This window comes from Triturus cristatus, chromosome 11 (assembly GCF_964204655.1).
Source record: "Triturus cristatus chromosome 11, aTriCri1.1, whole genome shotgun sequence".
In the NCBI taxonomy this organism is placed as follows: domain Eukaryota; kingdom Metazoa; phylum Chordata; class Amphibia; order Caudata; family Salamandridae; genus Triturus; species Triturus cristatus.
The window spans coordinates 213,917,780-213,944,729 of record NC_140594.1 but is presented as its reverse complement, the minus strand read 5'-3'; the positions used below and the strand labels follow the sequence as shown (position 1 = coordinate 213,944,729).

General features: G+C 45.7%; 1 protein-coding gene across 1 annotated transcript in view; it reads right to left on the bottom strand.

Moving 5' to 3' along the window:
• Nucleotides 1-1,623: 1,623 nt before the first annotated feature.
• Nucleotides 1,624-26,950, bottom strand: part of LOC146783924 (aldehyde dehydrogenase family 3 member B1-like) — a 301,339-nt gene continuing 276,012 nt past the window's right edge. The window contains exon 10 of the mRNA XM_085633330.1: nt 1,624-6,227. Coding sequence (XP_085489456.1) covers nt 6,028-6,227 — 200 coding nt within the window. The 3' untranslated portion in view covers nt 1,624-6,027. The remainder of the gene's footprint in view (nt 6,228-26,950) is intronic.

Below are 26,950 nucleotides of genomic sequence, written 5' to 3'. Positions count from 1 at the left end.
AATAGAAAGCAGCCTTGCGATGAGCACATAGATTAGTGACGATATGGATATGTAGACAGCCCTGTCACCCGTGGATGAAGATAGTGATGACATTTGCACGTAGTGCGAAATGAGACCTTGTACATGATGTTCAGGGCGTTGTGATAATTTTGTGTGAAGTTAGATGTAAAACAAGTTTAGTTTCAGAGAAACTAATCAAACATTGTCAGGCATGCAAAAATGTGCAAAAGGTCACAGCTGGAAATGTTATTTGTGAGGGCAATGTAAGAAATAAGCTGCTTCGCTACATGGGCCTAACTCAGGAATATAACAACACCCCGATGGGCTCCTTGAGCCTGTTTGAAGCGTCAATCAGTCCCTCCAACTGCATCAAAATGTGGCGGTCGGACCGCTATGCTGAATGTCGCCACCAACGGCCTATCAGTGGCAGTCCCACCGACATCATAATCAGGCCCTTACTGTTAAATCATTATCCCTTACCTTTTTATCTTATTTTACTCTGTTACTCTTAATCTCCTACCCTCACCCTCTGATCCTTCTTGTTAGGTTTTATACTTAACCCCCAATTACTAAACCCTTAACCTTACCCATAATGCCTTATCCTTCTACTAATCACATTTCTGTCCTTAACTTTTCACCATTAACCTCTTATCTGTGTGCCCCTTTACTCTTTACACCTTACCTTTAAAGCCTTACTTTTAACCTATTACCGCTTGTCTTTTTACCATCATTTTACCCGGTTAATCTTAACCTTTTCAAAAAGTGAATTATTAGTTGGGTGAATGGTAATCCACAGCAAGAAAAAAATTACAAACCTTTTATGTAACGGCAAAGATGTCCACCTGGTAGCTTTGGCACAGAGCGTAGAGGCTTAACTTGTGTAAAGCATTTAGAATTACCAAAATAGTTAAAAAGTTAAATAAACCTACCTGTAACCTCTTTCCATTAACCGCTTATCCTTAAACTTCTCTTTAGACCCTCAAACTTTTACCCAGAACTCCATAACCGTGCTCAACGTATTACCCTCGACCATTACCCTCTCTCTCCTTACTCACCCTATTACCCTTAACGCCGTGTCCTCTCTCTCTTTACCCCTACCCCATGCCTATTCTACTTAAAATGAAATGACAAACCATGGGGTGGTCAGCAAAGAAATCATAGTGCATGAGGAAATGGTAGGACAATTTAAAGGATCTAAACTGTATGCTCTCTCAAAGTATGGCGGAATAGTAAGACCCCAATGATCTCCAGTGCATGACAAAGATGTCTGATCTCAAGGAGGACAGGATCTACTCCTTGAACCCGCAACAGTTCCCTGAAATAACATCAAACAATTTCAATAAGATGTCCTTCAGAAATATACTCCTTAAAAAAAACACACACAAATGTTCCAGGTTGGAAGATTAGCCACTTAGCTGAAACCATAACATGCTTAAGATTAGGAACAAACTAAATACGAGGTTTATCGGGAGTCTGCTCACATGGACCCCATCAATAGCATTTTAAAATTTATATGCACTGGTTTACAGTTGTTTCAGATGCTAGAAGCCCAAATAGATAGGAATTAATGGAAAAGACGTCAGTGTATCCAGCTGATAAAAACCAGTAAAATACAAGTAAAAGTTGTGAACCAAAAATTTGCAAAATTGTTTATTAATTTCAAATAGTAAATACTTTGTTTCAGAAAGGTCACACATTCCGTGTTTACCAAAACAAACACCAATACAGATATACCTAAAATATAAAAAATGAGTGATCTGTCCAAACTGGCTGAATAAAAAGTACAAACATTACACTTTCATTAAAAATATTCGAACATGCATGGTCTTTTAGTGGGCAATGGCATAGAAAAAAGTTGCCCATAAGGATTGCCAGTAGGATAGAGCTCAAAACAGCACATACGTAACTGTAGTTAAATTATTTGTGCATATTAAAACCGAGGGGGAGGTTCTCTGCTGGAAGCCTGTTGCGATGGGAGCAAAAAACCTACTCAGCAACATACCCAGATACACCTGCTTTCACACTTGGGGCCTCATTATGATAGCGGTCGGACGAGTGTCCGACCGAAATTTTATTGGAATTTAGACCACCAGACATGTAGCTGGAGGCTCCACCCGCCTTATTACAATGTGACTGGCGTGAAGGTGACCATAAACATGCCTTTTTCAATTGCGGCCGCAGCACAAGCCACAACTGAAAAAGGCATATTTTTAAACATCCGTGTTCCAGGCACCATGTGATGCCTGGCACACAATGCATGGATGTTTGGAGGGGCACCACATGTGCCCCCCTGGGCCCATTGCAAAAGCCCAAGGGAATGGGAGCACTGCTAGAAGCCGCAAAATTCCCATTCCGTCTGCCTCTACATGTCGGTCAGACTGCCATGTAAACGGCAGAGGGAAAGGGACATTGTAATTCATGCCTCTGTAGGTACCGCCCCCATTTTAGCGATTACTGTCAGACCAAAGCTCTGATGGGCTCCTTGAGCCTCTCGGAGGAGTCGGTCGGTCCCTCCGCACGCTGCGTTACAACCGACTGCATCATTATGCGGTCTGCAGCCTCAGATGTCGGACGGACTGACAGCCTATTGGTGGAGATCTGCCAGACATAATAATCGGGCCCTTAGTAAGAAATAATTAGATCATAAGGCTATTCTTGGAAAACAAGTCTTCATATTTCAAAAGTGACTGTGTAGATGTAATGTAATGTCAACTGGAAATATGGTTAAAAGATGGCAAGGGGGTAATAAATGAACAGTGGAAACAGAACTGATGTGCCAACAAGCCATTCACTGCGGTGATGGTCACAGTGAAGAGGACCTTCCCCCACCAACAATCTGGTGCAGCTAGAGTTAGGGACCACTCCACCCACTCACCACCAAGGTGTCTCTTTCCAACGCAGATAGCTCATAGGCTGATGGAATCCTCTCATTCAAGCTTATATAATCTATAAGAAGCTGAAGCCTTGCCTTTCAAGCTCATGCAAATTACAGGAAGTGGAAACTTTCAAGCTCATGCAAACTCCAGGCAAGTAGAGACTTGACTTTCAAGCTTGGACAACCATCAAGCATATGAAGAGAGGAGGTTTTCTCCAGTTCACAACCTACAGGATGATGCAAAAATGCAAGGGCTGGCTCTTGTGCTAAAGACCAACAGACACACATACATTGATAGATAGCTCTGAAGTTGTTAAGACACCAGTGCCAGACATGAGAGAAAGGTGCACTCCGAGAGGTAGTTCAAAACCGTGTTTAACAACACTTTTTTAATGTTATGAACTCCCTACACTATAAACTCGCACCCTGTACAGTTGGCCCTACAACTTTCGAAGGGAGTAGCCTTGCACTGCTGAAATCAACACTAAATTAGAAGCCTTTATTAATCTGCCGGAAAGAACGGGAATGTCAACAAGGCCCTCTGAGCTTTCCTTCCTGCTTAGTTTTAACTGCAGAAGATTGTGTTGCCTTACTAAAAAGCAGACAGCAAGTGGGTGGCACGAATGACTGAAGTAATTACTAATGATTTGGGGACAAGGTACTCCACTCATCACTGCTGTAATAAGTGGACCTAGAATACCATTTACCCTTCCGAACTATCCAGTTTTCAGAGCCTCCTAATCAGGCTCCTTGGTACTAGTCCACAGAGTTGAATGAAAAGAAATAATTACACACACTCAAAGTGTTTGGCCTAAGCACAGTTCTATATGCATATTACAAGGAGTGTTATTTATACAATAATAGATCACTTGCATGACTATGGATCTACGTTACGGTAGCGGTCTGCAGTTCATAGATAATCATATTATACAAATGCCTTTTATTTACTTAGAAATCTTTTTCTAACATGGTTCAACATGACAGAATAGTCATGTTGTGCACCCAATGGTGGATACCATGCATAATAGCAAGCAAAAAAACCTCCATTCTTTAATCCTGGTACAGAAAGTTACTTCAAAGAGGAGTACACTACCAAGGCACACTGCCTGCTACCTCTATATGGTTGACAAGGTAAACAGCCTTTATAACGCGGTCGGAACCACGCATGCCTTTACCACAAACTTTTACAGCGAATATGCCTTTACCACGAAAATGTAAGTATTTTGCAGGTAAATATAAAGCCATTATATATATATATATATATATATATATATATATATATATATATATATATATATATAGGCAGGGGAGGTTTCAGGGTGGGCGTGGGTATTGCATAGCAAGGGTATTTTTAGGGTTTCGGGTGGGTGTAGGTTTTTGGGTGGCAAGGGTATTTTTAGGGTTTCGGGTGGGTGAAGGTTTAGGGGTTAATAAGGCAAGAAATATATATTACATACACATATATATGTATACACACATGTATACACATATATATATACACACCCCTACACACGCACAAACAAATATATATATACACACACACATACACACACACATGCATACATATATTTATATGTGTAGAGATAGGGCAAGTATAATATATACACACACACACATATATATATATATATATATATATATATATACATACACACACAAATATATACCTATATATATGTATAGTTAATACTCACTTATAAAATACATAGATATTTGTGGTAAAGACATTAATTGTAAGTGTCTGTGGTTTTAAGGCATGCGTGGTAAAGACGCATGCATGGTAAAGGCAATGATTGTTCTGTCATACATCCGGTTTTGAATGGCTGCAATTGTTGGCACTTTGCATATACGAAATCATAATTTCCTCAGTGTTAACTGGTATGCTTTTCCAGAGAAAGGAGGGATGCCCATGTGGCTTTCAGTCTTCACCAGGCTTTCTGTGAGAGCATGTGCCTGGAAGGGAACAACCTGGAAAAGCAATGATCTATCGAATAAGGATGACAGAGCTAGATGAGGCTGTAGGTCAAGTAGTTTCAAAAGCAGGAAGGTATATTGTTGAAATCTTAAGAGCCTAATCGTTAGTTGAACAAGTGCTGCCAGGGAGTCAACGTGCTTAATAGTGCACAAGTCAATTCTGATGAGTACTACAAAACAAGCAACTTCATGAAGAAAAAAAGTCTCATCGGTGCTGGACACTTCTGGTGTAAATTCTCGGTGGTCCACAAACCAGTGAACAGTGCTGATACATGCTCGTCTTCTCAAGAAGACGATGTAAAATCCATTATGTTGGGATGAGAAACTAGAACTCTGCTGAAGCCCACAGAGCTGTGAACTCTATTCCAGATTGGCAGATATTTAAATTCAACAAGTAAAATAATGGATGGTCTTGCCAAAATACATGGCATGTGGATTGCGATTTGGAGCATTTAACAGTCAAAAAATACATTCCAACAACTTAGAGAACACACACAGCTTTTACCTCGGACCATTGGCGTTTTAAACTACAGCTAGTACACATAGAATTCGTTTTAGAATTGAGTGAGATCTCCAAACCACCTAAGGATATTCTTCTTGCTTAAACATGTGACAAAATATTTGATGACAATCGGATGCACTTTATCTCCGAAAATTAAATAGTTGAATGAAAGAGTATCCCATACATGTGATTTTTTCTTTTTTTCCTGAGACGTCATATCTTGTTAACGTTTTTCTACCAGGATCAAAACATTCGTAAATGTACAGGTGAAAAATGCAGAGATGCCTACAGCCCCTAACTCAGGGTGGTATGGTTGAACATGTATCTAAATACAGTCATTTAATATGCTGCATTCTTAAATTGCAAGTACATAAATGTATGAAGACAATATCCCTCTGGATTTATTGTGGTGCATCTGGAAGTGACAAAGTTGCAAAAAACAAAAGCCCGTTTCACTCTTCTTCACTAAGCAGAATTCCTCAAGTGCTGTGATCGAAACGCTCTTCGTGGTCTGTGAGGAGGGTTGAACTTCAAGGAAGTTAAGTGCCAGGAATTAATACATACAAAATATCGGTGCCGTTTTCTGTATGACCCCATTCCAAAAGTAGCCATATGTTGCAACAGAATACAATGCTGTTTTCTTCTGCGCATACTCATTCGTAGATGTCCGTGGGCATCAAATGATCTGACACCATCCTTCCTTTTTGCGTGATAGAGAGCTAGCCCACAGCATCAGGTTTAAGTTTTTGTCCAAGTAGGGTGGGTACCGGAGATAAGTCACACACTCTACTGCACTGTTGCGGAGTAGAAAAGAACGCTTGTGCGAAAAGGTGTCAAAACTGTACTTCCCGCCATATGCTCCGGCACCACTGTTTCCTAAAGAAATAAACATATGGGTTAATAATATATTAACATAAGCCATATATGTTCATAAATATGTTTAATTATGTTACTTGAGAGAGTAAACCACTTGATATCTCTGAGATGGACATTGACCCCGGCAGGGGAAGCGGACGCAACCTAAGAGATGGAATCAATCAATCAAAACAACTTTATGCGATCATTTAAAATCATAAAAGTATGCTATACAGTATAAATACGGTTATGAACATTAACGTTTGCATTGATTAAAAACAATTGATCACAATCAGTAAATTTTATAAAAACTAATTGATTTCCTCCGGAGGGGCTACCAGTCTATTCCTCTTACTCCTAATAGATGCAACGAGAAAACTAGCAACACCAAACATGGTTACAGGGGATTCCATTAATTGTAAAAACAGTAAAGCAGGTTTAGTCTGAATAAATGCTTTCTCAATATTGGGAAAATAAACCTTTTTCTTGCATCACGATACAGTGGGCAAAAGAACAAAAAATGCATGGTATCTTGGGAAGAGAAGTCGTCACATTTACAGGGAGCCGTGTCTTCCGGCCTGAACCATCCCTGTTGATCACTTAATACTAAGTGGATCTGGTTAAAGCAAAATTTTGTCAATAGCCATCTATGAAATGAGTTCGTGACAATAGACAAATAAGGTTGCATAGTGAAGGACAAAATGAGCTGAAAGTGAGCCCTCACAGTAGATTTACTCAATTCTAGGGCTTCTCGCTCAGCGTCGCTGATCTTGATGTAATTAATTTTAACCCACTTTAGATCAGCTTTACATAAACCTTCGGGGTTAGTAAAAATCTCTGGACGCCCCATTTTTATAGATAACATTTTAATGTAACACAGCCACTGAATATCCTTCATATTGTCTAAATTAATGCAATCCTTCAAGATTTTATGATTTAATGTAAGATTCGGATTTATCCAGATTCTAATCCATAACAGGATTGGGGCTATTTTTATTATATCTGAAATATAGCCTATCCCCAACTCAAGATGAACCAAATGAGTAGCTATAGATTGTGGGAGGCCAAGAACGACACGTAGAAATTTATTTTCTTCTCTTTGTAAGGGCTCGGGTTTTATGTACCCCCATATTGCAGCCCCATACCTAGCAATTGAGATAGTTTTAGCTTTATATATAGCTAGAATAGCCTCACAAGGTTTTCCTCCCAGTCTTTTTACAAAACCTGAAATTGCAGCGGAGGAGTTTCTCACAGCTTTTACCTTTGTAGAGAGTTGCGGTGCCCAGGTTCCTTTTTCGTCAAAAACAACTCCCAAGTAGGTAAAAACTTTCACCCTAGTAATTACTTCCCCGCCACAGTAAAAGGTTTTAGCATACTTTTTCCCCTTTCCCAACAGCATGATGTGCGATTTACCGTTATTGACCACAAGGTCCAGCGATTTCATAAAATCCCCAAAGGAATCCAATAATCTTTGTAGACCGAGAGGAGTCCGGGCCAATAAAACTGCATCATCTGCATAGAGGAGTACGGGAATAGATGTACCTCCCATACGCGGGATATCAAGTGTAGCTGTTAACAGGTTTTCTTCCAAGGAGTTTATATACAAAGTAAACAACATGGGAGCAAGGATACAGCCTTGGCGCACCCCTCTTCCAGACTTAAAACTAGCGGTACATTGCCCCTCCTGCGTCATCCTTATTGAAGCTCTCAAATCTTTATGTAGGTCTGCCAGGAAATGCACGAGGGGCCGATCAAGCCCCAGTTCCAAAAGCAAGTCCCACAGCCTTGACCTGTTGACCAGATCAAAGGCCGTGGACAGATCCATAAAGCCTAAAAAGATCGAGCCCCCTACAGCTTTCGTGTATTTAGATACAATTAGATGTAAGTTAAGACATTGGTCCTCAGTGCCTCTCCCCGATCTAAAGCCATACTGGGCATTGGTTAATATATCTTTCTCCGTCGCCCAGCTCGTTACTCTGGCTAAAATAACCTTCCCCAGGATTTTTTTTTTTGAAACCGTTTATTACAAAACTCAAAAAATATACAAAGATGGGCCTACAACCTTCCGGCCGGCCGCTAGCAGACAAAAGGAGCATATGATACACATTGTAGAGCGTGTGTTGCGGCTGAGGAAGATGCACAGGAGTTAGCAGCGTTGATAGCCACACCATCCGGACCCCACTGTACGGTTTCATTTTAAACTGAAAGAACAACCAGAAAAACAAACCCACAAGGCAATCCACAATCAGAAAAAGCAGCATGTGCTCCCCTGAGAGGGGGACCCTACCAGTCCATAGGAGTATCAAGAAGGGGAAGAGATCAGGACTAGGGCTGGGTAAACTCAATGCCCGGAACAAGGAAGATGGGTCGGCTAAGGGGATGGGGCAGGTGACGGATCGGGCAATAACGGCAGAGCACAGATTCCCCCGCGGTAGGCGTTCCAGGGGCCCCATACTTTCACCCATGTCCCAGGCTTACCTCTCGCCACATACACCACCTTTTCCCGAAACATGCACCAATCCATATGTTCCTACCAGGCCGAGACAGTCGGGGACCTCTGGGATCCCCACAGTTGAGCAATATCGCGCTTGGCCACCATATATCCCAGAGTCACCCACCACGTCTGTGGCGCCGAGTAGTCGGTAGGTTCCCACACATTCAACAGGCATCTCCTCGCTTCGGGTAGCAGCACCACATGCGTGACCACACGCAGGACCTCATGCACACCACGCCAGAATCGCTCCACCTCCGAGCATTCCCACAATATATGCAGAAAGGTCCCCAAAGCGCCACACCCACGCTTACACAACCCGTCCACAGCATAGCCCATACGCAGGAGCCTTGGCCCCGTCATGTAGACTCTGTGGAGTATCTTGAGCTGGACGAAGCGAAGGCGGGCCGGTATGGCCACCTCTTTCGGGGAGGCCACCGCAGAGGTCCAGTCCTCGTCGTCCAGCTCCAGTCCATCGGCAACCCAAGCCTCACGAAGGGCAGTCAGCAATCCCGAGCGGTCATTGATCAGTTTTTTGTAGATCAGTGAGATCGTGCTGTCCGGAACGTGCCCATCCAGCACTCTATCCTCCAGGGGGGAATACTCCGGGATGGATGCAACGTCCGGGAAGACGGAGCCCAGTGCATGACGGATCTGCAAATACCGAAAGTACTCCCTGTCATGCAACTGGAATTCCGTCTGCAGCATCTCGAACGTTTTAAATCCTCCCCTCGTCCAGAGATCCCCCACTTTGCTGATGCCTATCATGTCCCACTTCTCGAAGCCCTTCGAGGTCCATAGGGAGCCCAACTGCTCGGACGCGTATAGTGGTGATGCCCCGGTCAGACGGTCCTTCCACCCCATCGCCACATTAGCCGCGTGCCACACTCTCACCAAGACACGCGTGGGGCCGGTCAGCCGAGCGTCGGGCGCGCTGGTGTAGAGCGCTCGATTATAGTCCACACCCGGGAGTAGCATCTTATCCATTTCGAATGCCGGGTTTAAGGCGGGCCCGTACAGGCCGTGATTAATCGCAGCCAGCTGGGAGGCCCAATAGTACCGTTTGATATCCGGGAGGGCAATCCCTCCGTCATACCATGGGAGCGTCAGCTTCGCCAGGGCGATACGCGGCCTCCCGTCCCAGAACAGGCGGCGCTGCAAACTCTCCACCTCGCGGAAGTAGCGCGCTGGGACGAGGTCCATAGTATTCTGCAAAGCGTACAGGAAACGCGGCAGAGACATCATCTTAAACAATGCCGCCCGGCCGAGCGGCGAAAGCGGCAAGCGCCGCCAGCGCGTGACATCTTCCTTCAGGCGCTGGAGGGGGGGAAGCAAGTTCCGATCATACCGGGCCTCCGGGTCCAGAGTAATGAAGACACCCAGGTACCGAAGACACCCAGGTACCGAAATCCCTGCGGGGCGATCTGGATCGGACAGCCCCGCGGGAGAATAGGAGCCTCCCCAGAGAGAACATACACGCACGATTTAGCCCAGTTGATGACAAGGCCGGAGTTACGACCAAATGAATGCAAAACATCAACCAGTACTATCAGTGATTTACATGGGGAAGCTAGGTACAAGAGGATGTCATCAGCGTATAGGGATACGCGGTCCTCATACTCGGGGGTCCAACGGAGACCACGAATAGAAGGTTCCCACCGCAGCCACTCCGCCAGGGGCTCCAAGGCAAGCGCAAAAAGGAGCGGCGATAAGGGGCAGCCCTGCCGCGTGCCCCGGCCCAGCTCGAACGGAGCCGATACTCTACCGTTCACCACCACCTGCGCCAATGGGCCCGAATACAGCAATTTGACCCAACTGATGAACCCTGCGCCAAAGCCAAACTTCGCAAGCATCGCCCAGATGTATGGCCATTCAAGCGTGTCAAACGCCATGGTGGCGTCCAAGGACGCCAAAATGGCCGGCTCCCGTATGTACTGAACACGTGCGAGCACCCCAAGTAAACGCCGCAAGTTAAGGGCCGTGTTACGATGGGGAATAAAGCCGGATTGATCCTGGTGAACCAGGTCGCCCACCACGCCGACCAGCCGATTGGCCAGGACCTTGGCGAGAATTTTGGGCTCCGCGTTCAGTAGCGAAATGGGCCGATAGGATGTAACCCGGTCCCGAGGTCTCCCCTCCTTGTGGATAACCACGATTGTAGCCAGACGCTGGTCCAGCGGGAGGGAGCCCACCGAGTGAGCCTCCAGGAACATCGATCGGAGATGTGGTGCCAGCGTATCCGGTCGCAACTTGTACAACTCGATGGGGAGACCATTAGGACCCATGGCCTTGCCGGAAGCGACCGAACGTATGGCGAGGGCGATTTCGTCGGAGGTTGGAGCGGCGTCCAACGACACTCTGTCCTCCTCCGAAAGGGAAGGCAGCGCGATATCCCTGAGCAGGGCACAGGAATCCTCTTCAGAGCGGGAAGACACCGGGGAATACACCCCACGGAAATAATCCGCGAAGCAGGAGACAATTTCTTCCGGCTCAGTAACACACACACCGTCCGTTTTCTCAATCAGCGGGACTACACGACTCGCTCTCTCCTTTTTGTCCAGCCACGCAATCAATTTACCAGCCTTATCACCCACATCATACAGTCTCCCCTGTTGCTCTCTACTGAGGCCCCTGGCCGCCTCCGTGACGAGGGCCCGATAGGCCGCTTGCTTGAGTTGGAGAACATGTAATACGGCATCCGTCACCCCACATTCTAGATTACCCTCCAACTCGGCTATCTCAGCTTCCACCCGGGTCACCTCCTCCCGCTCGCGCCTCCGGGTGTGGGAAATAAGGGACAGGGCCTCTCCTCGTAGTACTGTCTTGAATGCCTCCCACAGTGAGACAGCCGAAGGCACGGACCCCACATTCTCGTCAAAATAGCGCTGGAGGGATTTAATCAATTCAGCGCGAATGGTGGGGTCGCGCAGGTACCAGGGATTGATCGGGACCACCCTACCCTCACCCCTCGGAAAAAGATCCAGGTGTAACAGGAGCGGGGAATGGTCCGAGATACCCCGTGCCAAATGGCGCACCTCTCCCACCCTCCCAACATAGGCCGCCGGGACCAGGACATAATCTAGTCGCGAGAGACTACCATGGGCCCCCGAATGGAAGGTATACTGTAGCTGCGTGGGATGTTTTTAAACGCCAGCAATCCACCAATCCCAAAGTGTCCAATAGGCCAGATAGCCACGCTTGGGCCCGGGGGAGGTCCCTAGGGGGGTGACGATCCACAGTCCCAGAAACCACCGCATTGAAATCCCCCCCCACCACCAGAATCCCCCCCGGAAGGCCAAGGAGGAGGCGCCCCAGGTCCGCAAAGGTAGTCGACTGCAGCCCCGGCGGGACGTATACTGACACAAAAACGACCACTTTGCCCTCCATCCTTCCCACCAAGACCGTGTAACGTCCCCTGTCGTCATGGAGCACCTCATCAATCTCCAACGGGAGCGAGTTCTTAACCATGATGCCCACACCCCTTGAGCCAGACGTGAAGCCCGAATGGGCCACTAGGTGATAGCCACGCCGATTCATGGCGCAGAAGGAGTTGCCAATGAGGTGTGTCTCCTGCAGAAAAACTACATCGGGCGAGATTCGCTTCAAGAACTGCAGGACCACACCACGTTTAATCCTGTCCCCCAGTCCATTCACGTTCCAGGACAACAGAGTTAGTTCCCTACCCCCCATCATAGACAGAAGCCACCATTTGTCCCCCCCGAGAGCACTATAGAGCTAACACAATGATACTTTTGCCTTGTGGTAAAAACGAACAACACCCCCCCATCCCTGCCCACCCGCCCCAACAAAACTCCCCCCTCCCTGCACCCCTGCATGAGCCCGAACAGCCCCCCCAACGTGCAGTGTGCCTGTCGCCCCATATATATAGTAGAACTAGCTAAACCCCCTAGAGGAGGAAGGAGAACCCCCAGTAGACCCCACACAACCTCCATAGGAGGGGAAATTATACAGACAGACGCTTAATCGAAAGTGGCATCATTTTTGTCCAGAGTGAAGCCCAATATTACCCCCTCAATCCCGATCCAGTGTGCCGTCTCCCCCCGCCGCCCCCCCCCCCCTCGATCACGATCCCCAGACAGAGTGTCCAGCCAGTCTCCGGCCGCTTCGGGACGATCAAAAAAGTGCGTGCGACCCTCTACCTCCACTCGCAGCTTGGCTGGGAAGAGCATAGCGTATTTAAGGTTCAGGTCCCGAAGACGGCGCTTGACGCCTAGGAAGCTCAGTCTCTGCTTCTGGACCGCTGGGGTGAAATCAGGGTAAAAGTTCACCTCCATATTGTCAAGCTTAACCGGCCCATGCAGTCTGGAGGCTTGCAGGATAGCGTCTCTGTCCCGAAAGTTGAAAATCCGGGCAATGAGAGGTCGCAGAGGGGCTCCGACCTTCGGCCTTCCCCCGGTAACCCTGTGGGCCCGCTCCACCGCGAAAAATTTACTCAGCCCCCGTGGCTGGAGATGGGTAGCGATCAGGTCCTCCACAAATAGGTCCGCCGCCGCTTCCTCCCGTCCCTCGGGCACCCCGATGATGCGGATGTTGTTCATCCGGGCCCGACTCTCGGAGTCCTCCAGGCGCCGATACATAAGCGCGCTCGCCTGACTAAGCCGGCGCACCTCTGTTTGTAGTGCCGCCACCTCAGTAGTAAGGCCCGATGCGGTGTGGGCCAAAGAATCAACTCGGTCGTTGGTCTTGGAAAGATCGGCCCTCACCAGGCCAACATCCACGAGGACCGAGTCGATCTTCTGTGCCAGTGTGTCGAACCGCTGGCCCACCGAGGCCTTCATTTCGGCAATGGCGCCCATGACATCCCGCAGAGTCAGATCCGTGGGCAGGTCCGGGGCATCAGGAGGGCCCTCAGGGGACTTGTGCGGTCCGCCGGGAGATCCCTTCTGGAGGGTATAGCGGTCCATACTGTTGGCCTGATGGGTGGTGCCACGCCGGGTCGACTTGGTCTTTGCCCGGTCTCCATCTTGTTTCGTGGCCATGGCCACCAGTCCCCCGGTCGCACCAGCCACGTCGTGAAGGGCAGGCAATCAGGGCCACAAGCTCCGGGGGGGGCCACCCCAGATCGGCGGGGTGGGTCACAGCCGGCGGGCAGGCCGAGTCTCCCAGCGAGGCCACACCAACACAAAGAGCCCCGCGACCCAACCCTGCAGAGACGGCAAGGGGGTGCGAAAGCGAAAGTGCGGGGTACGCGACTCGCCAGGCCCGGCCCGCCGCTGTTGTTCACTTTGCCACTGGGTCACCCCTCAGCGCAAATCCGGGGTCTGGCGAGGAGAAGGCCGCAGACTTCAATCGGTGCTCACTCCGGTGTCCGAGGTCCGATTTGACAACGGGAAACGGGTGCCACCTCAGCTCAGGCTCACCAACACAGTCCCCTCATCCGAGACAGGATAAATTCAGGATAGTCGTAGGAGGTTGCGGAGGTCCTCGGGAGCCTCGCACCTACGCAGCCATCTTGGTTGCGCGCTAGGCTCCTCCCTTCCCCAGGATTTTGATTGAGGAATCCAACAGGGATATTGGCCTATAGCATCTGGGTTCTCCCCTTTGGCCCTTCTTAAACACGGGGATTATAATAGAATGGGACCATGACTTCGGGAAAGCAGTTACAGCCGCGGAATTAAACACATTCGTCAAAATTTTAGCCCAATATTTAGGATTGGCCTTAAACATGTCAGAAGGCACCCCATCGGGGCCTGGCGCCTTTCGTCCAGCCGATCCCTCGATGGCTTTTTCGACCTCCGCTATGTTAAAACTAACAGGTATTATAGGAGGATTAGAAAATGGAGCCTTAAAGGTTTCCAGGTCTAAATTACTCCCATAGATTTTTTCAAAATGGCATAACCAGTCCTTCTCTGAGATATTAAGTTCTAGTACAGAGTTCTGGGTACCATCAAACAGGAGAGTATTAACAATTGCCCAAAACTTGGAGCTATCTTTCAAAGTGGCATTATCCATTAAAGCTGTCCACGCATCTTGTTTAATTTCCTTTTTACGAACCTGGACTGCTTAAGAATAATCTTTCCTTAGCTGAGTGACTAGACATTTGTTCCTTGGGATATCATTCAGAGCCTTTTTAAGTAAGTTATGGGCTTTGGAGCAATTATGATCAAACCATCCAAATGCAAGTTTATTTTTAACAACTCGGCTATCAGTTGTAAGTTCAATAGCCACTTGGGAACAGATAGCTTCATAAGACGATATTACATCCCCTCCATAATTAAGCGGGTCTGAACATATGTTTAAATCCGAGCCGCCCTTAGTTATAATAATGTGAAGAAAGTCTTCAGGGGTGACCTTGCTCCAGTTTAATCTCCTCCCCTGGTCTTTAATTATTACATCGGGAGTAGTAAGGGGCCGAACTGTTTTATCCAGGAGGGAAAAATCATTAGTCAAATCAATTACCACCGGATTGTGGTCACTAAAGGATGAACGTATAGCATTATAAAAAATCACATTTTAAAAGTCCTGAAGATAAAAATATATAGTCAATTATAGATTCACAATCCCTAGCAATGTACGTGGGAACACGGTTACTCTTATCAAAAAACCCTGGCTCAAACAATTCATTATTGGACAAGAGAGACTCCAATGCTTCCCCCTTAGAGCTATGTTCAAAATGTTGAGGGGATGTGAAATCTGGGCCATCATTATCTCTGTAATGGCAATTTAGACTACGTAAATGTACATTAAAATCTCCCATCAAAATATAGTGACAGAAAGTTGTTTGAATTTCCTTATAGGATTCTAAAAAGTTTAACAAAAAATAAAGATGCTCATTAGGAGACTCCCCAAGCTGCGAATTATAACAATTGACAAGAATTAGTTTAGTGTTATTTGCCAAACTTACTTCCAAGATAAGGCAATTATGGGAGGTACAATCAAGCTTTAAAACTCTTCCTGTAATATTCACTGAAACCAGGAACACAAGACCTCCTCTGTCTCTCCCTGCTGTCGAGCTCAAGGCAGGGACGAAAAAGGAAGTATAACAATCAATCCAAAAGTCACAATCCTTATCCCAAGTCTCTTGGAAAGCGACGATATCATACTGTTTAACAAAATGTAACCAGTCGCAATCGTCCCTTTTTGACCGCAAGCCTGCAATGTTCCAACTTATCAACTTTACCTTTTCCCCCACACCATTGGGGATACTTGCCAAATTACATAAAGAGTTTTCAATACTCAATAATGTTTGAACAGATTTCATGGATCCTATCTCAACCGAACTATCCCTTCCCTTGCCCTCAGAATCCTCACGTCAGTCACAAGCCTCTAGGTCCGTAAGTACCCCAAATCTATTGTGAGTTAAGATGTTAAAACCGTTCCCACAGGTATTGTCATCATTATAGATTTGTGGCATAGCAAGGGACTGGGGCTGGTTAAAGGTGTAAGGTCTAACTCTCCCACGATTAAAAGGTGCTTTAATTAACTGCGTGTAAAAATAACCCAGGGGGCGCGCACAGACACTATTTGCGTCATAGTGAGGAAATATGAATTTTATGATCAGATTATGTCCCCTATCTTAGACCCCAACGGCTCCATGTACATGCTACAAGTACATGTATGTTCCCTCCAGTTCCAGTTATGAAGACGCAAATACATGTGCGTCCACCGTCAACATGTCCTCTTTCAGATCCGCCATGAATGAGTCGGATATTCCGTTCCTAAGTATGAAAGGCCACCGACTTTATGTGGTTCACTTTCCACGTTTTACAGTTCAGGCGAGTAGGCCCTGAATTCTGCCATCAAGCCTTTTCCTGCCTTCTGCCTCTGAAAGCTCCAGTCCGAGCCCGCATCTGTATCCATGAACTTTGTCCTACTCCCTGCGCGGCTAACGGTGCCTGATCCGGCCTGTTGCCTGCCAAAAACTGTATTTCACCTTCAAGATTATCTGCTCCGCTCCTCATCCGATGCATTCCTGTCTAGTAGTTTAGGTAAACATTCTTCCAGCTACCGAGCAACGGGCCAGGCCTCACTGTCCTCATGCAAGTAATTCCTAGCCCCTGTTACTATGGAGGATTCCTGCCCCCTCGCATCTCATGTAGACACTTAGACGCTTGTACACGCACTAACAGTCAGTATAGAATAGATTCCGTCCGAGAGACCTTTCCTTTTGGATAATACAGTTCTTTAAACATAAGATATTAGATATGATTTGGGATTAGGTTGACATGACCCCCCAGACTTCTGTCTCCACATGTAGAGCTAAATGTCAAGTCCCCTTCACCCTCTAGTTGCACGTCAATCACACGTCATGCGGCTGCGCACGCATCTCTGCCAAGTATTTCTGCTGACATCGCAGGATTCTCTTATGGATCCACCCACCTGTGACATCATGTTTAATGACGTTTCTAGTCTACGCCTATGTTTACGCCTTTTTACATTACGTATGTGTATTATTATCTATATTATCAGCTGTTACGCCTCCTGCATCTGTCTTAATGTAATGCTTTTCATATAAATATCTTTACTTGTCAATAATGTATTGCCTTCCCTTCCTGAACCCTCGTGGTGATGGAATTTGATGCCTATGGTTCGAACCATAATTCCTTGTAAGGAATAAAGCCTTTCAGAACCTCTAATACCACGGATTCTGCCTCTTATTTTTACTGAGTTATTCTTACTAGACTTTACCGCATAAAAAATAGTACAGGTAATTAAATATTTACCACATAAATTGGCGCCCGAACAGGGACACTTTCTCATCTCACGCGCCGGAGGTGCGTTGCAGGCCCGGTCTCCTGCCACAGCTGGACGGACAACAACGCGTACCCGCAGGATTTCCTGTATCCCCCTCCGGCCAAGCGGGGGTGACTGAGGCTGCGATCAACACCCAGACGAGGCGGTGAGAAGTGCGAAGTATCCCGACCAGAGCCTAGCTGAGAGAGCAAGATCCGAGGTATACAGAGGCCCACCAGGTTCCGAAGTTCCGAGTCGAGTCAAGTCCAGTCCGGTCCAGTTCAGTTCAGTTCCGAGGCTTTCCGTTCCGTGCTACCCGGTGAGTACCGTTGCCGGGGAGGCATTTAGACGTGCACATTAGGTTGTGCCGGTCAAGACGGGTTTGGGTACACAAATCCGGTCTGCACTGTTTCAGCAGTGTATCTGTACTGTTTAGCAGTATATCTAGTATGTCTTGCATATAATTCAGTATTATCTAGCGTTAGTATTATGTCAGTAACTAGTTTCCTATTAGTTATCATCGTTCGTTAACTGTTAAATGTTAAATGTTTTAATACGTTCTACATATTGTGGTGTGAATGATTGTTCATTATTGTGTTTATTGTATTAAGCGTGTTCAAGATTAAGTAATAAGGTCTAAAAATGCCGCTCTTTTCAAAATTAAGACAGATCAAAACCAGAAAAGGGGTACTCGAAGAAGCTGTTCCCATTCCACCTAGGGACACTCCAGGGTACTTTATGTATCATAAGCATGGCCTAGATGCCGTATTATTTCTTGATTTATGGGTGGACTACACCAAAGATTTACCAGAAAGTCAGAGGTGGCCCGCAGCTGGGACCTGGGATGCAGATTGCATCATGAGAGTAGAAGAAGAATTATGGAAAAAGAAAGCCAGACAGTCACAGAAAGATGCCATTGAATTATGGCGTAAAGAATCATATAGACGTACAGAAAAGGCGCTCAGACAGGAAGAGAAAAGTAGGGAGAATTCGAATAAAGCCCGAGAAAATATATTAATTGAGGAAGGTACCCGAGTAAAAACAGAACAAGTAGACAGACAACGAAACACCCTTATGAATGGTATGTATCCTCTTCTGGCCGAAGGGTTACCTCAGGCCACCCCGGAAATACCGAAAGACTTGACACCTCCATTACTCCCGATAAAAGCACATCCCAAAACAGCAAAAGATGTTTTCCTTTCTTCCTATTTAGATGATGTAGCTCCTGAATATGCTAATGTTCCGCCACACACGCCGCCTACCGATGGTGCTCAACGCCAAGATCATCCGTCTGTATCCCCGCAACAACAAACTCCTACACACATTCCCACAGGTCCATCTGTTTCTACCGCTTTTCCTACATCTACAGTCTATCTTACATCCAACAAATCCTTTCGTGCCTAGCACCTCAGACGGTGCGACAGGAGGAACGACAGAAATTTTTGCCACGCCACCCCGAGGAAATAAATTATCCCTTAGAGATTTAGCATACGAACGTACACCCCAACTAGCAACTTCCAACATGTTTAAAGAGCATCTAGTGGATTGTAGATATGATCCTGTGCCCGGTAGACGGGACGGTATGCTGCTGTCATCACTACGTATACGACGAGCTTCAAGGTATTTAGCGACGCTACCAGGAATGGTGGCACATTTAGACAATATATATCACTTTGTCCAATCAGGGCGAGGCCCTGAAAGTATTGACGAAGCCATGGAATACCAGAAAGTGGATATACAGAGACAACTGTTACGCTTTTTCATAAACTGTGTGATCAGAAACCAAGACAGGCCTGAGGTAGAGCAGAAGGCAATGCAAGTACTTACCAAATGGGGTCAGAATATATCAGAAGGGAAACATGATAGACAGACATGTATAGTAGTTATGTGCCGAAAGATCCGCAAAGAAGTAGAACGAATACATAAAGAAAGATTAGAGACAGACCAACATGAATCAGAGGGAGAGGAGGACGAAGAATCAGAAATGCCCACAGGACACTTAGAGACAATGGCTTATGTAGGTAAAGGAAGATCTTTTAATAATACCAGATGCTTTAATGATCCAATACGTCCGATACGTCCAGAATGTAACAGAAATCTTCAAGCCCCTATGTTAAATATAAGGTCTCCTGAACACCTATTCCAAGCTGCTGATAAACTACTCCGAGACCGAAGGGGGTACCATATGCTCGATTCCATGGATGAACAAGAATTAGCCAGGTCAGCAGTACAATGGGCTGACAGTCCCGGCAAATACAGTGATGATGCACTAGCACACACGTTTCTGAACCTTACCCCAGACGAACAGCGTTTAGCTGGTATATACATGATTCAACACCTCCTTATATTATATAAAAGCCAACACTCCGATCCTGGACCCCTACCTGACATATTGACAGAATTACTCACGAATAAATGGAGAGGTTCAGGTACTGATTTAATTAAAGAAATTCTAGAATTTCGAAACCAGTATATAGTTTTCGTATGCCCAGAACATGTTCCAGTTCCCACTATGGGAAGAAAAATGTATCACATAGATAGACAGAATCCCTTACGCGAAGTACACCCAATCAGAGGTGAAGATAATACCTTTAAACGCGTGTTTGTGTACACGCCTATAACTAAAATTGAATTATTAGAAATGAAGAAAGTAGTACCCAGCCATGACAAGGATCCAGCAGGTTTCCACCGTGAGATAAAAGACATGTTACTCATGGGAGAGTATACCTACCCCGACATTATGAAAATATTAAAAGTATTAATGCCTGCCGGTATTTACGAGAAACTCAAAGAAAAGGAATGGGAGGTGGGAGACCAAAAGATAGATTGGACAGCATTAGAAAACGAAGAAAAGGCTCGAGCTGCAGGATCAGGGCTTGGGGAAAAGACTACAGCACTACCAGGATTACTAGTGCAGGTACTGCCACGTTTATTAACTACGAAAAAGGAGGACTGGGGTGCAATCTCAGCCTGTAAACAAAAGCAAGATGAAGACACTAGTGATTTTTATTCCCGATTTGAAAAATGTTTTGGTATAAATAGTGGCATAAAAGCAAGTAGCGAGTCATATCCACATCTGTTTGTGACAAAATTAGTTGAAAATTCCCTACCGCAAGTTAAGAATAGAGTATTGAAATTTGAGAGTACCTGGCCAGGTAACACCCCGTCACAGATGTTACAGATGTTACAATATCACCACAATAGAATTAGAGAAGAACAAGAACATGAACAAAGACGTATGAAAGACACGAAAATGAAAATGCTTGTGGCTCAGTCAGTTCCAGCTGATGGTCATAAAAAGGGTGATTCCGCAGGTCCGGCGAAAGGGACATGCAACTATTGTAAACAACAAGGTCATTATATACACGATTGTGCAGTTCTGAAACATAATATCGCCACGGGTAAAACCCAGGAAAGACCACGTCCACCTAGACAGGATCAGAACCAACCACAAATCCCTCAGCATGCACAATCTAGGCCAGCTCCGCAACAGGCAGCTCCACAACAGACCGTAGCTACATCACAGCAGCAGCCTATTGCTGCCACACAAGCAACAACGCAACAGATGTACCAGTATGCACAAACTGATTATCCCGATTATCAGCGATACACATGAAATAGCCTAGAGAGGGAAGTTGGCTTACCCCTTATCGAGGTTCCTGTAGATCAAGAGGGACCTTATGTACATAGTGAACTATTAGGGGAAGACAGAAAGTTTTTACTTGATACAGGGGCAAGCAGAACAACTATACGACGCAGTGAAGTTCCAGGGGCACCCCTCTCAGGCTCACAGAATATTTCCCTTGGATTCTCAGGAAAGCCTATCATTAATGAAGTATCGCAACCCCTTCCACTTACGGTTGGTCCATTGACACGAACTACAGATTTATTGCTTACTAAATCATGTCCAGAAAACTTGTTAGGTATAAAAACATTGAAAGCTCTAGGAGCTATAATATGTTGTTCTCCGGAAGGAGTACGATTATTTTTACGTGACTTCAAAGGTCACTACGTGTCCAGAGACATGGATCACCGGCTGCAGAATTTACCTACACATTTATGGGCACAAGGCCCTACTGATGTTGGTTGCATGAACATTACACCATATCGAGTCACACTAAAAACAGGAGTGGTACTACCACGAATGCGACAATACAAGTTACCACCAGATGCTGTTGTGGCTTTACTGCAAATCATTGACGAGCTCATTGCACAAGGAGTGGTTGTGGAAACCGACTCCAATGTATGTAATTCTCCGATAATTCCGATTCTTAAAAGAACGGATCCAAAAGCACCACCAGTATATCGATTAGTTATTGATCTGCGCGAATTAAATAAATGTATTGTACCACAATACCCTGTGGTCCCAGATATCTCTTCATTACTAACAGCTATTGATTCAGAAGCAACGTTCTTTACTGTAATTGATCTCAAGAATGCCTTCTTTAGCGTCCCAATAGATCCGGAAAGTCAATATTTGTTCGGATTCAGTTTAAATGGACGAAGTTTTAAATTCACACGCGCTCCTCAAGGATTCACAGAAAGCCCCAGCATCTATAGCCAAGCACTGAAACGAGAACTTGACAGTATCCACATGCCAGTTAACACTGCCCTGCTTCAATATGTCGATGATCTGCTGATCACCGCCCGAAGCGAACCTGAATGGGAAAAGGCATCAATGGCGGTTTTACAGTTTCTAGCCAAAAAGGGGCACAAGGTGTCCCCTTCTAAGCTGCAATTCTGTGTCCAGCAAGTTGTTTACCTTGGGCACTTGCTGTCCAAGGAGGGAAGACAGCTTACACCTGATCGCATCCAGTTAATTGCTAACATGCCACCACCTAAGACACAAAAGGAGGTGCGGGCTTTTATAGGCCTCACTTCATACTGTAGGCAGTGGATCCCTCAATATGCATTTCTAGCAAGACCACTCATCCAGTTGAAAACACAGGAGGCAGCCACATCGACTGTCCTCCCTTGGACTCAAGAACATACGCAAACCTTTGAAAGCTTAAAGAAAGCTTTATGCCAAGCACCTGTTTTAGCAACACCATGTTACAATAAGCCTTTTACACTCTTTGTTACAGAACGCGAAGGTACTGCCTTGTCAGTACTCACTCAGGAACAAGCAGGATCACACAAACCATGTGCTTATTTTTCTAGTACATTGGATCCCGTAGCTCAGGCTCTTCCTGCGTGCCTGAAATCAGTGGCAGCAACAGCTTTAGCAATCAGACAAAGCGATGCCATAGTATTAGGACATCAATTGACAGTACAAGTACCACACGCAGTAGAGGTTCTCTTGAACCGCACACAAACACAACACTTGACTATAGCAAGACTCACCGGTTATGAATTAACATTGTTTCAGCCACACATAGAAATCAGACGTTGTAATACATTAAATCCTGCCACACTTTTGCCAGTAAACGGAACAGATCCATTAGCACATGATTGTATTGAAGTCATTACTATCACGACGAAACCCAGACAAGATTTGACAGATATCCCTTTATCAGATCCGGACCTAACATTTTATGTAGATGGTTCATGTATGAGAACAAGTACAGGAGAGTTAGTGGCCACTTACGCAGTCACAACGGACACTGAAGTCATTGAAACCAATTGTATTAACACTCTGTCAGCTCAAGCAGCAGAGCTCATCGCTCTGACACAAGCCTGTATTCAAGCCAAAAATAAGAAAGTCAACATATACACAGATTCACGTTATGCATTCGGAGTCGTCCATGACTTCGGCGTACTGTGGCGAGAGAGAGGTTATTTAACTTCTCACGGTACCCACATCCAACACGGACCCCTCATTCAAGCTCTATTAGACGCGATTCATCTACCTACTGCAATATCGATTATGAAATGCAAGGCCCATACGAAAGTTACCGATATCATTTCCCAGGGTAACGACCTAGCTGACAGAACAGCTAAACAGACTGCTCAGAACCAGACTCATACAACTGACACGACAAAGACAATAGTTCCGACACCAACACATTGCATGACAGTTAAGGATCCCGCCCTTGATGTAATTGACATACAGACACATGCTACACCAGAAGAAATAAAGAAATGGACTGAATTAGGAGGGATCCAAACGGATCAAGGATGGATGACGAAGGGAAAATCTATATGGTTTCTTCCCGACTCCATGGTTCAAGTCATCATTAACACAATACAGAGTCCAGCGCACCTAGGAGAAAAAGCTATGCTAGACAGCATTCAACACATTTGGTTCAACAAACACTTGCGAGCAGCAGCCAAACAGAAAGTACGTACTTGTATGATATGTTGTCAGTTTAATCCAGGTAAAAGCATTCCCGTAGAGCAGGGTGGATTTCAACCTCCCGATCACCCTTTTGAAGTCCTCCAGATGGATTATATCCAGATGGAACGATGTCGAGGATTCAAATATGTTCTCGTAGTTGTCTGTGCTCTTTCCCGTTGGACAGAAGCCTACCCGGTTTCAGATTACACTGCCCCGACTACTGCCAAACAGCTAGTTCGAGAATTCTTCCCACGGTACGGTTTGCCTCGTATCGTGTACTCAGATAACGGCCAGCCATTCTCATCCGAACTAATGAAACACGTTTCACTTCTGTTAGGTTATCAATGGAAATTCCACTGTGTCCGACATCCCGAGGCAGCAGGTCTCGTGGAATGTCATAATCAAACTCTGAAAATTAGATTGTCCAAAGTATGTAGAGAAAAAGGTGTCGATTGGATAGTAGCCTTACCAGTTGCGCTCTTTTACATGAGAATGGTAGCACATTCTCGAACAGGGCTATCCCCGTATGAGGTGATCTTCGGTAGACCACCAAATATGTGGGGGACGCCTATACCTCGTAAAATCACTGATGTTGACTGTAATATGCTGACAGATTACCTGGCTTCCTTGATGTCTGCACTACAATCTTGTCGTTCACAGGTAGCTGCAGCTTTTCCCGATAACACTGAGGTGAAGCCCCATGACGTGGTTCCAGGTGACCTGGTTCTTGTGAGGAATTTCGACCGGAAGACCCAGCTGGAGCCCAGGTGGCAGTCGCCCAAGCTCGTCTTGCTGACCACAAAGACAGCCGTGAAGATTGAGGGACGTAAAGGGTGGTTGCACTCGAGCCATATCAAAAAATTTTATGGACTACCGTCCGATGTGAATACTCAGCCCTGCATTCCCTCACAGACAGACTCAAAGCTCCCCTTGGTTGAAAGGACGGAGAACGAACTCTATAAACTGAAACTAAGGTCTAGCAAGTCAGACAATTTGATTGTTTAAGTCCTCTCCAAGGTGAATCGGTTGAATTTGTCTCTGACATGTATCCTCTAGACCGAAATAGAGAGAGAAATAGACAGATACAGCTTAAAAAACATGCGTACTGTAAATCGCTTCGTAGTCACTGCATAGTGACATTATTAATTTTGTTTTTTCTAAGTCTTCTGATCATCATTTCTAGTGTATTGCTACATATGTATTACCCTATTTCTAAGCGTGCTTACAATGCTACTGCTGAACATTCTTTTAGCGAATTACCTCCGCATGAGTTGTCTTATAGATTTGCGCTGCGCAACAACACTTTTATTAGTATGTTACATCATTCCCATCAGACCAACAATGCTACCAATTGTTGGATATGTGGCCGACTCCCTCCCTATCAGAACTATAAGGGAGTTTTGCCTCTCTTTCCGTATCCGTTCACACACAATGGCTCCTGTGGAGCATGGTTTAGTTTAATTAATTCCCTAGATTCAAATTCCGTAGTTTATCAAGACAACTGGGTATGGGGAAACCTGAACCTAGTTTTGCTTAAAGTCTGCTACCCTAACAAGGAGGGACTTCCCAAAAGAACAGGAACTGATCTAGAAAATGAAGTATATGGATTAGGTAACTTTACACTTAACCTCATGATTCTGAATGTTGAATCCGAAGCTACACCAATCTTGCCCGCTATGTCAGTATTTCCAGTTAAAGGTGAATTATGTGTAAGAAAGAATGGTTCCATACACATGGGCCATAGTAAATGTACCACTGTGATAAAATTCAGTGATCAAGGCAAGTCTACATTCAGAGCTTCTCGTCATTCCTACTTCATATGTGGCCAGACTGCATATATACGTTTACCTCTAGATTGGGATGGTACCTGTTACATAGCATTCCTTCTGCCACCTGTTTTTCTAGCCCCTCCTGATTATCACAGAAATACCCATTTAGTACACAATAGACAGCAGAGAGATCTCCCGATTGTCGATTACACTGAAACGGCATGGGAGCAATACACAGATTTCAATAAAGGTTTCTTTCCCTATATAGGTACAGTCACTAATAGTAAACTGATACGTAGATTAACTAGAACCCTTGAAGCAGTAGTGAATGAGACTACTTCCGCCCTAGGCAACTTAACAGAGGAGCAGTCTGCGATGCGGATTGTTGTGCTTCAAAATCGTCTTGTCCTTGACGTCATCCTGGCCGATAGGGGCGGAGCTTGTAGGGTCATCGGATCAAGTTGCTGTGTTTTCATACCAGAAAACTCGCCGTCAGTATATAAAGCCATAACTCGCCTCCATAAGATTATAAGCCAGATACACAGAGTCCAGGCACCTGGACTTGGTCCGGTTGGTTCTGGAGCGTGTTGTCGGCCTGGGGATGGAGGATTCTATCCTTCCTAGGTATTGGCTTTCTCATATTATTCAGTTGCTGCTTATGTCTACAATGTGGGCCAGCGATTTGTGGTCTGTGTGCCACATCGTGTATCCCGCCTTCAAGTTTTCGTTCAAGATCCCGGAAGAAGAAAGAAGAACAAATGATGCTATATGAACAGATTGATGGATTGATGAAGATCGATATCTCCTGAGGGTCCGTAGGGGACAAGGAGGGAATGAGGAAATATGAATTTTATGATCAGATTATGTCCCCTATCTTAGACCCCAACGGCTCCATGTACATGCTACAAGTACATGTATGTTCCCTCCAGTTCCAGTTATGAAGACGCAAATACATGTGCGTCCACCGTCAACATGTCCTCTTTCAGATCCGCCATGAATGAGTCGGATATTCCGTTCCTAAGTATGAAAGGCCACCGACTTTATGTGGTTCACTTTCCACGTTTTACAGTTCAGGCGAGTAGGCCCTGAATTCTGCCATCAAGCCTTTTCCTGCCTTCTGCCTCTGAAAGCTCCAGTCCGAGCCCGCATCTGTATCCATGAACTTTGTCCTACTCCCTGCGCGGCTAACGGTGCCTGATCCGGCCTGTTGCCTGCCAAAAACTGTATTTCACCTTCAAGATTATCTGCTCCGCTCCTCATCCGATGCATTCCTGTCTAGTAGTTTAGGTAAACATTCTTCCAGCTACCGAGCAAAGGGCCAGGCCTCACTGTCCTCATGCAAGTAATTCCTAGCCCCTGTTACTATGGAGGATTCCTGCCCCCTCGCATCTCATGTAGACACTTAGACGCTTGTACACGCACTAACAGTCAGTATAGAATAGATTCCGTCCGAGAGACCTTTCCTTTTGGATAATACAGTTCTTTAAACATAAGATATTAGATATGATTTGGG